Source organism: Phocoena phocoena, chromosome 7 (assembly GCF_963924675.1).
Source record: "Phocoena phocoena chromosome 7, mPhoPho1.1, whole genome shotgun sequence".
In the NCBI taxonomy this organism is placed as follows: domain Eukaryota; kingdom Metazoa; phylum Chordata; class Mammalia; order Artiodactyla; family Phocoenidae; genus Phocoena; species Phocoena phocoena.
In genome coordinates, this window is record NC_089225.1 from 105,499,906 (window position 1) to 105,516,297 (window position 16,392).

At 42.1% G+C, this 16,392-nt stretch overlaps 1 protein-coding gene across 1 annotated transcript in view; it reads right to left on the reverse strand.

The window, feature by feature from the left end:
• Window positions 1–14,686: 14,686 nt before the first annotated feature.
• Window positions 14,687–16,392, reverse strand: part of DNER (delta/notch like EGF repeat containing) — a 321,771-nt gene continuing 320,065 nt past the window's right edge. Inside the window, exon 13 of the mRNA XM_065880805.1 lies at window positions 14,687–14,798. Coding sequence (XP_065736877.1) covers window positions 14,687–14,798 — 112 coding nt within the window. The remainder of the gene's footprint in view (window positions 14,799–16,392) is intronic.

The window sequence follows — 16,392 nt, forward strand, 5'->3', positions numbered from 1 at the left end:
CCTTCAAGGGAGGTACCGTGGAGGAATGGTGTAGAGATCACGCATCCTTTATGGAGGGGATCCAAACAGCTGTAGCCTTTCAAGAAAGGTTGACTCTGCTGAGCCCTGAAAATAAGGACCTGAATAGCAACCAACCCACTTGTACAATAACCTTCAACTTAACCTTAGTTTACCTTAGGATTACCAACTACCGCCAAATTAGATGATTCCGCATTTAAAACGGTTTCGATTGCAGTTCTTATTCTATTTCTCATCACTAGTGTCTATGTAAGAATTAAAGTTAATCCATTTGCAGCACACCTAACAAGTCATACAAAGAACAAAGCATGTAATTCATGTCCCTCTCTGCCTGATTTGAGGAAAGGAAGCCTTTCCGTTGGCACATCCTCCTGTCCTGAAAGCCTTCTGTACTTCATTCCCAAGTTCTTAGCTGAACCACTCACTGGTGAGTTGTCTGTTAGTTGAGCTGTGCTAACATGTCCATGTGGCAAACAAACAGTTGTATAAAGCAGCCTCTCCTGAAGCCAATTCCTGATCTCGACATACCACCTGTTGTCTTCTGCAGACACAGCTGGCCTCAGGATGGCCAATGGAGACAAGGGCCCATTAGGAGTAATAATGAGTTACCATGTATGGAATGCATCCAACGTGCCAGGAGAAGGGCCGCTCATCCTTCCAGCTACACGAACCCATCTTTTGCTTCTTCTTAGCACTTGTTTCCCCTGACCTTGGGAAAGTCATCTTCCGGTCCTCCTGGCCGGGTCTCACATGGCTCAACTGTAGAGTAAGGGTTGAGTGGAGTAATTTCCAAACACCCTTCACCTCTCAACCACAGGAAGCCTGAGTCGGTATGCAAAGCTGGGCTCTCTCTCTGAAAGTGCCTTCATATCTACTGCCTGTCCCACATGGCCCAAAGTCATCGGCCAATGGAGAAGACAACAGCAAAGACCCTACGTCCACCCGCTCCAGGGGAAGCCTCCATCTCAAGCACAGAACTCAGAGCCAACTCCTCTCCTTTGTCTTCTGAACTGAGACTCAAAAGGGAGCTTCCCGGCACCCACTACTGTTAAAAGATACAGACACAGCATCCTTGGTGAAGCTCAGGATAGTCAGGATTGGGAGCAATTCCTGGCCCACATGCTGCCATGGCGCTTCTCTCCTCCCTCACAAAGCAAACTAGAAAAGCTATTAGGGAAGGGCTAACTGGCATGTAATAGGCATTTAATAAATACTTGCTGAATTCAGGACATAGTGAAGGTCTAATGAATTAGTGATGGGTGGGTGGGTGAGTGGGTGGAGGGAGAGATGGATGGAAGGATAGATAGATGGTGATTATGAATAGGAGCTCTGGTTCCATGTCTTAAAAACTGGGACTTTCGGAAAGCTATTTAAACTCTCTAGGACTTAGTTTCTGCACCTTAAAATGGCAGTAATAAAAGTTCCTGTCTCGTTGGATTATTGTGAGGATTAAAAGTGGTAATTTGCATAAACTGATCAGCACTTTGGCCAGCTATTTTTATTGGAATGTTGAGTGCAAGTCATCATATTACAAAGGAAATCTCGAATCACTCTAAATCATGAAAAAAGAAGACACTGAATCCTTTAGAGTTAGTGGCATTTTGTTGCCTCCACACCCCTAGACCAATCATGAGACACCAGTGGGTTAGGAGTGGGTGTTTGAGAACACTACCTGTACAATGCAGGATGGGTGCTTGGAGAACATCTGTAACACGAACGGATGGAACGAACTGAATGAGTGAGAGAATGAATGGACAGATGAGGAAATGAAAAGGAATGGGAGATTGTCTAGTTCAGTAGTTCTCAACCAGGGATGATTTTGTCCTCCGGGGTATTTGACTATACCTGGAGACATTTTTGGTTGTCACAACCAGAAGATGCTACTGGCATCTAGTGGGTAGAGGTCAGAGACACTGCTAAACATCCTACAACACACAGGGCAGCCCACAAAAAAGAATAATCCAGACCAAAATATAAATAGCACAGAATTCAAGAAACCCTAGTCTACGTCACTGGTTTGGAAATGCTGCTCCTCCGTAGAATGTCTGTGTGTGTGTGTGTGTGTGTGTGTGTGTGTAAGCGTGCATGTGTGTGTGTGTGTTTTGAGTAGTATGTCTAAAACTCAGTTTGATCTAAGGACCACTTTGATGTTTATTATACCCTTTCTGTCCATAAGGGATGTATATCCACCTCACTGCAAGAAAGATCGCGCTATAATGAGTTAAACTACAAGTCCCCATGGAAGTCACATTTCTGAAAGACTGCAAGAGTCGTTTGGCTCCAAGATAAGGAAACCACAATATCAGAATTTCAAGTTAAGGGGCCTTTTGACTTGGGAAAGTAGGAAATCGCCTTATTAAAAGATCATTTGGCCATGGAGTATTTTCCACATGGGCTAGTTTAATAATAAAAGGATTTCAATTTTGTGGACATCCTCTTTAGCAATTTGGAGATTTTCAAATAAGCCAACAGAAAGATAACAACAATTGGTTTTCTGTTGGTCTGGGACTGTGTCTGTGGGTTAACTTTTAATCTGTGGATGAGAAAACTATAATAACTAGCAAGGAAACTTATCCAAGCAAAACCTACATTACAAAATCATGGAGCTGCTGATGCAATCCAGGAAACAAGGCTGATGAGGCACTAACTGAACCTCATTTCTGCTAGAACGCCCGTGGCACGGTCATCCTCCCCCACCAACACGTGACCTTCGCTTTCTTCCAGTCCTGGCACAAAACAACCCTACCCTCCACCCCAGAAGTCTTCTGGTTTCTGCCCACCTCTCCATCTTCAATTCACCCACTCTCCTTGCATTATGTTTTTAGTGACCTTATTGTTTTTAAAAATTTATCGACTTAAAAAAATTTATGTATAATAAAATGCACAGATCTCAAGTGTATATAGTCTGATGACCTTTGACAAATGTATACTCTCTTGCTATCACTTAAATCAAGATGTAGACTAGTTCTGTATCCCGCCCTTCTGGCCCCTTTCCAGTCAATCCCCTCATCCTCTGTACCCAGAGGCAGCTGCTGTTCAGATTTCTAGCACCATAAATTGGTCTTGCCTGATCTGGAATCTCACATAAACAGAATCATGAATTATGTCCTCTGCTGTGTCTGGCTTTTGGGCTCAACATTTACGCCTACAAGATTCTGATGTATTGCTACATATTTCAGTAGTTCTTTCCTTTTTATTGTTTAGTGGTATTCTGTTGTATTGGAGACTATCGTGAATAAAGTTGGTATAAACATTCTTCCACGAGACTTTTTTCAGCTCATGCTTTTGCTGCTCTTGAGCATTTATCTAGGAGTAAAATTGCTGGGTCATGGAGCAATGCATGCTTATCCTGACCTTGCACGTTGATGCTCTAGCGTGACAGTTTTTTTTTAGTTCTTCAGAAGTACCTACTCTCATTCATTACACTTCACATATCTTCCCTTCACCTGGGTAATTCTTAACCATCCTCCAGATCCCGATTTAGATGTTACATATCAAGGAGCCTTCCCTGACCTCTACAGAAATTTACCAGGTTCTCCCCACTAGGAGCTCCCATAACATCCTGGTATTGGAACCTGATGAAATGATGTATTTCAAATCTCTGTCTTCCTTCTAGCCTTTAACACCCATGGGGCAGGCATATATCTGAAGAAAATTCTAATTCAAAAAGATACACACACTCTAGTGTTCATTGCAGCATTATTTACAATAGCCAATACAGGGAAGCAACCTAAATGTCCATCAAGGGATGAATGGATAAAGAAGACGTGATATATTTATACAATGGAATATTACTCAGCCATAAAAAAGAATGAAATAACGCTATTTGCAGCAACATGGATGGACCCAGAGATTATCATACGAAGTGAAGGAAGTGAGACAGAGAAAGACAAATATATGATATTGCTTATATGTGGAATCTAAAAAAATGACACAAGTGGACTTATATACAAAACAGAAATAGACCCACAAACAAACAAACAAACAAACTTATGGTTACCAAGGGGGAAAGGGGTGGGGAGGGATAAAGTAGGACTCTGGGATTAACATATACACACTGCTATATCTATAACAGATAACCAGCAGGGACCTACTGTAGAGCACAGGGAAATATACTCAGTATTTTATAATAACCTATAAGGGAAAAGAATCTGAAAAAAAAGAGATGTATATGAATGTATAACTGAATCACTTTGCTGTACACCTGAAACTAACACAACATTGTAAATCAACTCTACTTCAATAAAAAAAAAATCCATGGGGCAAGTATTATGTCTCTGTGGTATACAGCTAATAATTACATCTGACTCACTTAGTTCCCAGCACCAGCCTCATACGTGCTCATACATTAACACCTCTTGGATAGATGAGTGGATCAAAGGATGGGGAGATGAAGAGTATTGGAGATGGATTAAGCTAGACAGACTGCCTTCTATGGGATTCTTATGGGTCTTCCTATCTTCTCAGAGACCACTGGGGTGAGGGGTAGTGAGCACATGGGGCCAAAGGGGCTGGGGACCAGGGCCCCTCAACCAAGTTAAATCAGATCATCTTGCTTATTTTAATCTGATTTATATATCACACTTCCAAGTAATATTTCATTGGAAGACAAGAATACCTTTCTAAAAAGTAGCTTTTAAAATCACTGATCTAGTCATGGGCTCCCAACACAAACATCCCCAGGGGCCAGGAAATAATGTAACTAAGTCAAAAAGGCAGGTTTTTTTGCATATCAAACACTACAAATAGCCTTCACTCCCACAAGGAACTATGCTCTCATTCTCCTTGAAACACACAGCCCACTTAATATAATAGGCAGTTACCTACTTTGAAGGCATAGCTACAGAAAAATGTTTATCCACAAAAAGAAAATAAAGCAAAAACGAAACAAACATAGCTGGACAAATAAGATTGTAAGTGGTAACTTACATTCCTTTTTAGTACCAGGGAGACAACAGAGTGGTGGGGATTGCGTGCATCTGTCTTAAAGGGGCGGCTTCACTTCAGTTTCAGTCACTTGCTGCCTTGTGGTAATATGTGTGTGTGTGTGTGTGTGTGTGTGTGTGTGTGTGTGTGTGTGTGTGTGTGAGAGAGAGAGAGAGAGAGAGAGAGAGACGGAGTCAGACTCTCATTATTTTTAAATTTTGGTTTACACACACAGTATAGGATAAACAAAAACATACCTGTGGATCAAATAACAGGTATGAAAGTCAAGCCATAACCTTTGACACTGGTCCAACTTCTCAATATCAAAAATGACAAAGCACAGTCCTGGAGAGGTGAAATGACTCGCCCAGTTCTATCAGCTTGTTAGAGAAAGAGGTAAGGTAAGGATCCAGGTTTGTAAAGTCTCGGTCTAATGCTTCTTCATCTTTCCCACTCACTCTGGTCACTCCCTTGTCTATATGTTGATGTAGAGGACATTTCCGGTGGCCTCCTAGTACCATTCGTACCTTCCCCCATCGTAATGGCACTTCCATTTTGTTCAGGTGCTTCTCCCATCCCACCACTCACTGTATATTCCGTGTGTTCACGGGTGTGATGATGGCTTTCCCAGCTCCGTGATAATCCCATGCCCTTCAACAGTGATTGGTTCAGGAATCAGGTGAGTGTATACACTTAGCCGGCCACGAGGAACGATTCCAAAGTGTGCATGAGATCCAATTTGGGCTGATGAGAGCTGAGTGATGTTTGGGAGATTCTGTGGAAGAAGTCCCCTCACTCCTAAGAGGGAGCCTCTGAGTCAACCTCCAGTTCATCCTCTAGATGTCCTGGCATTCGTTCATTCAACAACTGTTTCTTCAGAAGCCATTATGTGTCAAGCACTGTTCTAGACATTGTCAATATAGAATATGGATTTCAAATCATAGCAGGAAAAAACAGAAAATAAAGAACTGAAAAAGTAACTCAGTGTCATTCCAGATGGTGTCAAGTATGATGGAAAATATACAACATAAAAAGAAACAGAGTAGAGATGGGGTGAGTGGGTACACACCTATATAGGGCACGCAGAGTATGTTAAGACAGAAACTATCAGAGCCATTCTGCTATCATGAGAGAAACAGTCTGGTGATGAAGTCATTACACAGAGGAGGACAAGACCAAAGGAACTGCAAAGAAATACAGCCAGAACATCTAGATCAAGCTGATCCTGAAGCTTGCATTGCTTCCAGACTATCAGGTACAAGATTTCCTTATGGTTTAAGTTTGTGTGTGTGTTTGTGTGTGTGTGTGTGTGTGTGTGTGTGTGTGTGTGTGTTGGGTTGTCTGTTACCTGCAGGCAGAAGCATCTAAACAGTTACATAGATGTCATGACATATGGATAATTTAACTTTCCTGGGAGTTTTTATCAGAAGGTCCTTTCAAGAAGAGACCAGCATTTGGTTGGAAACATACTTGGTGTACATTTGAGACGAAAGGTGATTCCTAAGGATCCTGAGGATGGGAGCAATTGCTCCACGCGAAACAAAGCAAGGGATGAGTTTTCTCATGTCTCTGGAGAGGAAGAAAAGAACAAGAGAGGAAATGGGATCTGCATATAGTGGAAGGCCACTTTCACTTTCACCATGCAATGTGACCCTCTTGGCAATGCTCCCTCAAAGCCTTCAGTAAAGTCTATAAAATCCCCTCAAAGCATAGTGGCTTGCAAGGGACCAGGATAAATTGGACGAATTGAAAAAATAATATAGCCTATTGACGAGTCCAGGCCCTCAAATAGCCAAGCTAGGTCAACAGATGCAAAGGGCAGAGATCTTGCAAAGATTTTATAAATAAATGCTTAAAATCCCTTAGCCAATTCCCATTGGTGCCATATTAATATGGACCCTTTGCCTCAAATTGTTAAGACCATAGCACCTCTCTGTTGTTGTTATTACATTCACTAGTTTGTTTCATTTTTTTAGATTCCACGTATAAGTTACATCATACAGCATTTGTCTTCCTCCGTCTGACTCATTTCACTTAGCATAATACCCTCTGAGTCCATCCATGTTGTTGCAAATAGCATGATTTCATTTTTTATGGCTGAGTAGTATTCCTGTGTGTGTGTGTGTGTGTGTGTGTGTGTGTGTAAATATATACATCACATATTCTTTATCCATTCACCCGTTGATGGACACTTAGTTTGCTTCTATATCTTGGCAATTGTAAATATGCTGCAGTGAACACTAGGGTGAATGTATCTTTTCGATCAGTGCTTTCATTTTTTTCAGGTAATACCCAGGAGTGGAATTACTGGGTCATATGGTAGTTCTATTTTTAGTTTTTGAGAAACCCCCATACTGTTTTCCATGGTGTCTGCCCCAATTCACATTCCCACCAACAGCAAACAAGAGGGTTCCTTTTCTCCACATCCTTGCCAACACTTGTTACGTGTGGTCTTTTTGATGACAGCCATTCTGACAGGTGTGAGGTGATATCTCACTGTGGTCCTGATTTGCATTTCCCTCACGATTAGCAATGTTGAGCATCTTCTCGTGTGCCTATTGGCCATTTGTATCTCTTCTTCAGAAAGGAGACCATAGCACCTTAATTATTCCCCCATGTACAGTCTTCCATCCCTCTTTAACCCATTCTGCATTTTGCTATTCAATCAATCCAAACACTTAATAAAGGTTTACTGAAGGTCTGGCGGCACACCAGGCAGTGGGGTGGTAAAGCTGAATAAGACAGAGTCATTGCCCTGAAAGAGTTCACCATCTCCAGCGAGGATGGGGACACACACGTTTACCACACAGGCTCACATACAGGCCTACAATATGCGAGCACGTGCTGGTTAGGTATGTTACTTCACTTACACCTCAGAAAGCTGCTCTAAAGCTGAGGTCAGCAAACTTTATCTGCAGAAGTCCAGATAGTAAGTATTTTAAGCTTTGCTGTTCAAGATGTAAAATCAAGCATACTGTGTAGATACTTGTATTATATAACAAGAGAGGAGGCAAAGTTGCACAAAGTTGTTATTGATTCAAGTCAAAATATAATAAAAATCGAGTACAACTTTTTTGTGTAATACATGTCTACTAAAGAGAAGAATGAAATCTTTTTGGAGGAGGAGGCATTTTGCTTAATTGGGGTTCAAAATGAGTGTTTGCTGTTGTCAAATCAACTTCAAATGGTCATCTGTAAAAACCACTCTCCAAGGAACAGACTCTTTGGAGAAGTAGCTGATTCCAGGGCTGAGGCAGGACTTATATAAGATAAGCCTAGAGCATCTTGTCATGCCAGAAAACAAGGAAATACTAACACATACACACAGTTATGGGGAATATCAAAGGGACACAGGAGCCGACCGGAAGAGCTCTCAATGGCCAAAGACAACGTGAGCGACAAGATAATTAAAGTAGTATTAGATTATGCCCCAAAGTATATAATAAATATCCATGAGGCCATATTGGTATAAATAACTTATTGAATAAATGAGACAGCAATAGACACATCCGTACAGAAACATTCTAAATAATTTCTGTAACGACTCCCTGCTGGAGGACGTGCAGTGCTACTCCCAACTCCTTAAGTGTGCCTGCACACAGTGACTCAAAGAGCACAGGAGGGAGGAAGGAAAGGGTCACCTGGCAGTGGAGAAGCCTAAGGAACACTATCTCAGCCGGTGATCAAGTCCACATCAGTGGTGATAAGCCATGCGGAGAGTTCCGTACCATGTGATAAAAATGGCACTTCATCTCCAAGGTCTTCATCTCCAGAACCTATAGCCCCAGTGTGATCATGAAAAGAAACATTAGAAAAATCCCTATAGAGGGTCAGTGTACAAAGTACTTGGCCAGGACCCCTCAAAACTGTCAAAGTTGCCAAAAACAAGGAAAGTCTGAGGAATTGTCAGAGGCAAAAGTCGCCTCAGGAGACGGAGCGACTAAATACAATGCAGGAATCCTGGGACAGAAAAAGCACACCAGGTAAAAAAATAAGGAAATTTGAATTAAGTATGGACTTTAATAATAATATATATTAACAATGGTTTATGAGTTATTACAAACGTGCTATACTAATGTAGGAGGTTGATAATAAGGACAACTGGTGTGGGGTATGTGAAAACTCTCTAATATCTTCACAACTTTCCCATGAATCAAAACCTATTCTAAAATAAAGATCTCATTCAAACATACGTACACACAGCCACTCTTAGCTGGAGCACAAGCTGTACAAAAACAAGCTTTGGGGCTCCCCTGGTGGCGCAGCGGTTGGGAGTCCACCTGCCGATGCAGGGGACACGGGTTCGTGCCCCGGTCCGGGAAGATCCCACATGCCGCGGAGCGGCTGGGCCCCGTGAGCCGTGGCCACTGGGCCTGCGCGTCTGGAGCCTGCGCTCCGCAACGGGAGAGGCCACAGCACTGAGAGGCCTACGTTCCGCAAAAACAAAAACAAAAAGCAAGCTTTGGACATATTTGGCCTTTGGGCCATAGTATACCAACCCCTGCTCTAAATTAGCTACTTTCATTCCTATTTTGTAGTTGAAGACACTGAGGTTGACGAGTAAATTCAAATCTTATCAGAGTTCATCGAACCCTGTTATGAGCAATTTCAAAGTCTGTGCCCTTTCTATCTGTAGCATAAGACGCTTCTTTCCCTGCTCAAAGCCATTCATGACTCTTCGTGGACTCTAGGAAAATTCTGCACTCTACAGGCTGGTCATCCAGGCTGTCCACACCAGGACGCTCACTGACCTTCCAAGCCCCCTCTCCTCTTTCTTTCCACAGCCCCTGACTCTGATCTCTCCAAAGTATGACTGGTAAAACAATTCATCCAGTATTGCCTTATGACTCATTGTGTTATGAGCACATACACAACACAATTTCAAAAGCAGTTACATTGCTTTTGGCTGCAAGGACTAGAGTTCCCAATTTTAAATGGCTTAAACTGTCCATTAGAACATTCTGTGATGATGAACGTAATCACTGATGGGGCCGTGCTACACGGCAGACTCAGTGCATGTGGCCACTGAGCGCTTGCAACGCGCTAGTGCACGTGAGGAGCTGAAGTTTTTATTTTACTTAACTCTAATCAAAGTTTAAATTTAATGGACCATATATGGCTAGTGGCGCTGACCACCACAGAAATGCAATGCAAATCAAAACTACAATGAGATAGCACCTCACAACTCTTAGGATATCTAGTATCAAAAAGACAAGAATAAAAAATGCTGGCAAAGAAATCCTTATACAAGGGAACCCTTGTACACTGTTGGTGGGAATGTAAACTGATACAACCACCGTGGAAAACAGTATGGAGCTTCCTCAAGAAATTAGAAGTAGAACTACCACATGATCCAGCAATCCCACTTCTGGGTATATTTCCAAAGGAAGCAAAATCACTATCTCGAAAAGATTATCTGTACTCCCATGTTCATTGCAGCATAATTCACGATAGCCAAGTTATGGAAACAACCTAAGTGTCCATCAATAGATGAACAAATAAAGAAGATGTGGAATATTATTGTCTAAAATAGAAGAAAATCCTGTCATTTGTAAAAACATGGATGGGTCTGGAGGGGATTATCTTAAGTGGAACAAGCCAGACAGAGAAAAACAAATGCCTCATGGTATTACTTATATGTGGACTCTTACAAAAATTCAAACTCAAAGAAACAGAGAGTAGAAAATTGGTTGCCATGGGCTGGTGGGTGGGGAGATGGGCTGGGAATGGAGAGAGGCTGGTAAAAGGCTGAACAAACTTTCAGCCATAAGATGAATCAAGGTCTGAGGATCTAATGTATGATATGGTGACTATGGTTGATAAAACTGCATTGTATAATTGAAATTTGCCAAGAGTAGAACTTAAATGTTCTCACACACACAGAGAAAAAAGGTAAATAGGGATGTGTTAATTAACTTGATGCAGGGAATCCTTTCACATTGTATACATGTATCAAATCATCACACTGTACACTAAATATCTTGCAACTGTATTTGTCAATTACACCTCAATAACGCTGGGAAAAAAATAAAGTACCATTTTAACCACCCCCCCAATAAAAAGCTCAAGTTCGTCACTAAGCACCAGCTCTCTCCCTTCTCCTCTGACATCCTCAGAATTGCAGAGCAGCCCCCATGGATGGGGGAGGTGTGCAGTCATTTCAAGCCTCTGGTCCTTACGTAAAAGCACACAAAAGCAAGAGTAATGGGCAACAAGAGGTCCGTACTCTGTCTTCTCTCTCTTATCAGGGAGGAAAGTCATTTTAGGAAGTCCAAGGAGATTCCCTTGAAGGTCCCACTGAACAACACTGAGCCACACACTCACCCTAAAAGCAAAGGAAGCCGGGGTAGCAGATACCTGGCATTTCCACCCCATGGTGGGTTGCAAGAGGGGTAGAGAAATGGCAGTTGTGGGCGCATCCACAGTGTCTCCCAGGGTGATTGTGAGTGGTTACTTACAATTTTATAATCATTTAATGTACATCTTTCTTATGGTTTTTCTGTTTGCCCCAAGAAGTAAACTGTAAAGTCCTTTAACAGTAAAACTGTGACTTACTTATTTGCACCTGAAAAGGTTTTCAAGAGTTTTTTTTTTTTTTTAAACCTGACCAACAACATTGTTTGGAAAGAGAATCGATTCAGACTCCCAGCCACCCTTCAGTTCTTGGAGAAAATCACAGCCAGGCCAAATGGTTCAAAAAATTATAGTCCCATGAAATGAAGAAGCAGAAGGCCATAAGGGTAGGGGGCGCAGCTGGTGATCCAAGGCCAGCCTGACGTTACTAAGTAGAGACCTGGGTACAAATGTCAAAGAAACCGGCTCTTGGAAATTAAATTTAAACCACTTGGAAATGAATTATCCGTGTATGCCACTTCCTTGCAAGAATAAAGAGCTCTGAAAAAAACCACAAAATGAGTTGGAGACACTGCTGGACCATTTCTAGGGGGCGAGGATCCCTGTTGTTACATACAGTTGCCCTGTCTTGTGAGAACCCTCACAGCAGAACAGGGCAAATTCCAGCTCTGCTAAGTTGTGAGACCATCACCAGTTCAACAAGTCCTGGGTGGTGGTTTAGTCTTGCTCATTAAATGCTTTTTTCACAAAGACAGCAAAGTAGCAACGTAAACAAGATGGCGGAGCGTCTGACACATTCGGAGCTGTACTCCAACCTTTCCTCGGTGCATTAACTGCAGACCACAGATACCAAGCTTATTAACCTCCCCTGCGGTGTGGTCTGTATCTAAAATGAGAACAAAAGCAACAGCAGTAATAGCTAACCTGCTGAATGCTTAATGCATGCTGGAGGTGGGCTAAGTGATTTACACACATTCTGGTATTTCATTCTCACAATGACCCTCCAAGGGAGGTCCCATCCTTATCCCCATTTTCCAAATTACTGACGTATAGGCTCAGAGAGTTACATGTCCAAAGTTGTTAGCAAGTAAATGGTTGAAGCAAGATTCCGATCCACTCTGCTACAAACAAGCGGCTGAATGGCGGTGTTTACCTTTCCTTCACGGGGCTCTTCAAAGTATAATTCTGTACTTGTGTGATTATCAGATGAAGGTCTGGTTCAAAACAAGCTGTGAACCCCGGAGCGAGAATCTTTTTCTGAGGTCCTCGTTGCTCACCGTCTGCCTAACACTGAACAAGTGCGCAGTGAGAGGTATTATTACTGAACGTCCAAATGAATAAGCGAAGGTCTTTAAATGGGTTTGGGGTTTGCCTCAGACTGTCAGAAGGCAGATGAGTCAGCTCTCAACCTGAATGAGTGGGTTCCATTAAATTGCTTTAAAAAGACAAATTATAACTGATAAAAGACCAATAAAGGGGTATCACGTCTATTGAATTTAAACATTTGGAAGACTGAAAATTATTTGAGAGGGTGTGGTGGAAGCAGCTTCCAAATGAAGGTCCCGGCACGACTGACATTGCCCTTGGGCGTGTGGAGGAATCAACAGGAAGATGGAGTTTAACTTTCGTGGTTTCCAGGCCGTCTCTTGTGGAGGGAGGTCTCCGTGCACTGCACAACCAAGTCTTCCCCCAGAAGATGGAAGGCTTGCATGTGTTCCATGGCTGCTCAACCAGCCTCACTCATATTTTGTTCTTACTTCACTTCCTAACACTTAAACAAACTAAAAACATTACCGTATTGCACTGCATCATTTAATAATCCGAGTGTGGCTGTACTGCTATGCTGCGTGTAGGATTGGGGGCAGATGTTTTAAGGGAAGAGAAGGAAGGAAAAGCATCTTAAATACTTCTTTTTGCCTAAACCCCTCCCTTGCACCTGGTTTCAGGGCTTCTCTTGGTCTTACCAAACGTTCTCATGTGAAGACAAAGTAGGTTTTTTTAAAAAGACTCCGGGACTTAGGGGGCAGCATTGGGATGCAAAATGGAATTGAATCTAGGGGTGGCTGTAAGCTGCCTTCCAGTTTCTAAGGACCTAGGTGCTGTTTGCTAAGGCAGTTTCATTTGGCCCCCATAGGAGAACAACGTATATGTTCCTCGAAGCTGTGGGTTCTCTGCACATCACGTCTAGAAGTGTTTCTCAATTTCAACGTACCTCAATAGTTCTATGGGCTGCATTTCACTGGCAAATTCTGATGCTAGAGTTAAGATGCGAATTCTTGTTATTTCTTCCACCTTTCATGTTTACAAGACAGTACAGATGGTTCCCTGACAATTGGGAAGCCAGGAGTGCTCCCAGGAGGCACAGGGAATGGCTCCAGCAGCCACCAAAACGTACTCCTTGGAACATATAAAATGTAAAAGACAGTAGGATTGTTTGTTTGATAATCAGTATCAAACCCAAACGTTTTACATGATTAAAAAAAAAAGAGAGAGACAAGTGCATCCTTGACTTGGTAACATTTATTCAGTATTCTTTGAAATTAGCAAGAATCGGAAGAAGCACATATCAATCAAATACAGCCACAAAAATGTCCTGGATATAAATAAAGATGCACTATGAGAAATACTCACTACCGAAGGAACAGGTACGCTCTTACATTTACTACCCCTTAGCAAGGAACAACGATAAAAACCGTGACTTGTAAAGGAAAATACAGATTCAATTTGATCATAATTTGCCTCACTAGACCCTGTCATCATGTATGTTTTCAAGGCCTAGCCTGACAAATGTTACGAAAATGCCAGAAAGGAACTCAAGCGAATGTTTCCAGTTTCCGCAACGTTCAACAAAACAGTGCAGAAATAAGTTACTTACCCATGCACAGAGTAAGGCAAAGGCTAATTTCATACGGGTTAGGAATAATAAATTTAACTAGTTTCTTTTTCACAGGACAAACACTTCAGACTTCTTTTTAAGTAATGGTAATACGGTATTATGGTTCATACTCTACATGTGTTTCCTAACTCTACTCAAAAAGCCAACACTCACACGTCAAATACGAACTTGTCCTCGCTTAGGCTTATTCTGTAACAACCGCAGAAAACAATCTGGGCTTCGTAATAGTATCTACCGTGGAAAGTGCACACGCTAGTCGAAGCATATAGTTTAGAGAGCTGAAAGTACGTTAAAACGTAGTCTAATGGATGTCGCAAATTCCGTTTTTAAAATATTCTTTTCAAACCAAAAGCTGCAGAAAATTAGTTCTTAAATATTCTACCGAAAACTCTTGAGCAGCTAACGTTTTAGATTTCTTAAGCTTTTCATTTTCTTAAAAATATTTAAATGAATGTAGTAGCCCATCCTTTTGAAAAATAATCCCCCAAAAGATTACAAATCTTTTGTTTTAATCAGTGTGACCAAGGGCTTGTCATCGGGGCTGTAATCCTCATAGGCGATGGGGGTCACATCATACATCGCAGGCCGGGATTTCTTTCCAAACCTGAAATCACAGGGAGGGAGGACTCTGGTTAGAGAACTGTTGGCTCTCAAGTCCTGTTAAAGGTAATTGGTGACAATAACTTATCTTCAAGGATCAAATGGAACTATAAAAGTACTCTCAAATATCCTCTCTAGCTAGTACAGAAATTTAAGACTTCTTGATATTAACATTGAATGAGTAAAAATATTAGCCTTTGGCATGGGAGGGCAAAAATCGGATTTCACAGAACTGTAGAGTCCAAATTAATAGCGAGGCTTGTCGGTTAAATCTTGGAAGAGCAGTCAGGCGTGACGGCTCTACAACAGGTTTCCAGAAAACATGTATCGATTTGTCTTCTTCTCAGACCCAGAGCGATTTGGAGAGACAAGTTTATTTCACATCCACTCTAGTGCCTGGAATACAGAGTGGCAGGGTGGGCTTCTCTGCACTTGTGCACAGCCTCTCCCCTGGGACTTGCAGGAGGGCTGTGAGGGCTCAGAGGCCGCCTGAGGTCCCAGGACAGAGAAAGGCAGAGAGAGGAAATGACTTCAAATAACAAGGTGTTAGTCTACAATTTGTGCGGGCACCGCCCATCCGATGGCACCCACCTATCACTCCCCAACGCCCATGTACACACAGGCCATTCTTTCTTCTCTGAGCACAAAGCCATTGTCCCAACAGGCTTGTATATATCAAAAAACCCCTTGACAGCAGGACTGAAGCGCAGAAGCCAGGAGTGTCAAAATCCAATCTCAGGATTTCCCGCCAAACCAGTGTTAAAATGGCGATTATTAAAATAAACCCAATTCAACTTCTGGGTGGTCTCTTCCCTTTCAAGACCTCACCTTCCCTAAAGGCCCCTGGAGTGCAATACCATTTAAACAATCTTCCCCACTAGCCCGCCACCCTTCCTCCCTTTTATAAACAACATTTTTTAACTGTTTCAAGTCCAAGGGAGCCTATTAAAAAAGAAATTTTAAAAGAATCTCAAATTTTAAAAGGATTGCCAGGATGGGCCCCCAAGGACTTCTCCGGGCTTATTTCCCATGGCTTTAATCCCATCTCCCCACCTTTCTATCTCTTCTTTTTATATCTTGGAAAGTCTGTCTTCTCACATACAGAGATGAGAAGTAGAATCAAGTGGGAAGTGAGAAAACGTTGCCTTCTTCATATGATCTCTTATTTTTAAACATTCATCAATCTTGTATTCCAATTCACTCAAGATTTATTGGCCTTCCGGAGTTGCAAAGGCACAAATCATGCCAGACGGGCACCAAGCAAAGTGCAAAGATAAAGAGTTAAAGTATTCTGCCACCGAGAAACCACAGCTCTTGAGGCACTATTAAAAAGTCTTCAATAAAATTATGTCTAACATGTTAGCCTCACTGAAGGTCCGGAGTTGTGTGGGCATAAATATGGATTGGACTCCAGCCTGAGGTCTGTTTATCTAAACTGACTGAGGTCTGCACAATCTGAGAAGAGGAAAAGGGCAACAATATAAAAGCCAACTGGCTCTTAACACTTTCTCCCAAGTCTGAAGATTTCGGAGATTAAGATTGCTACTTAAAGGAGCAAGCATTTTGACAACCTATTTCTCATAAAATAGCTAGATACA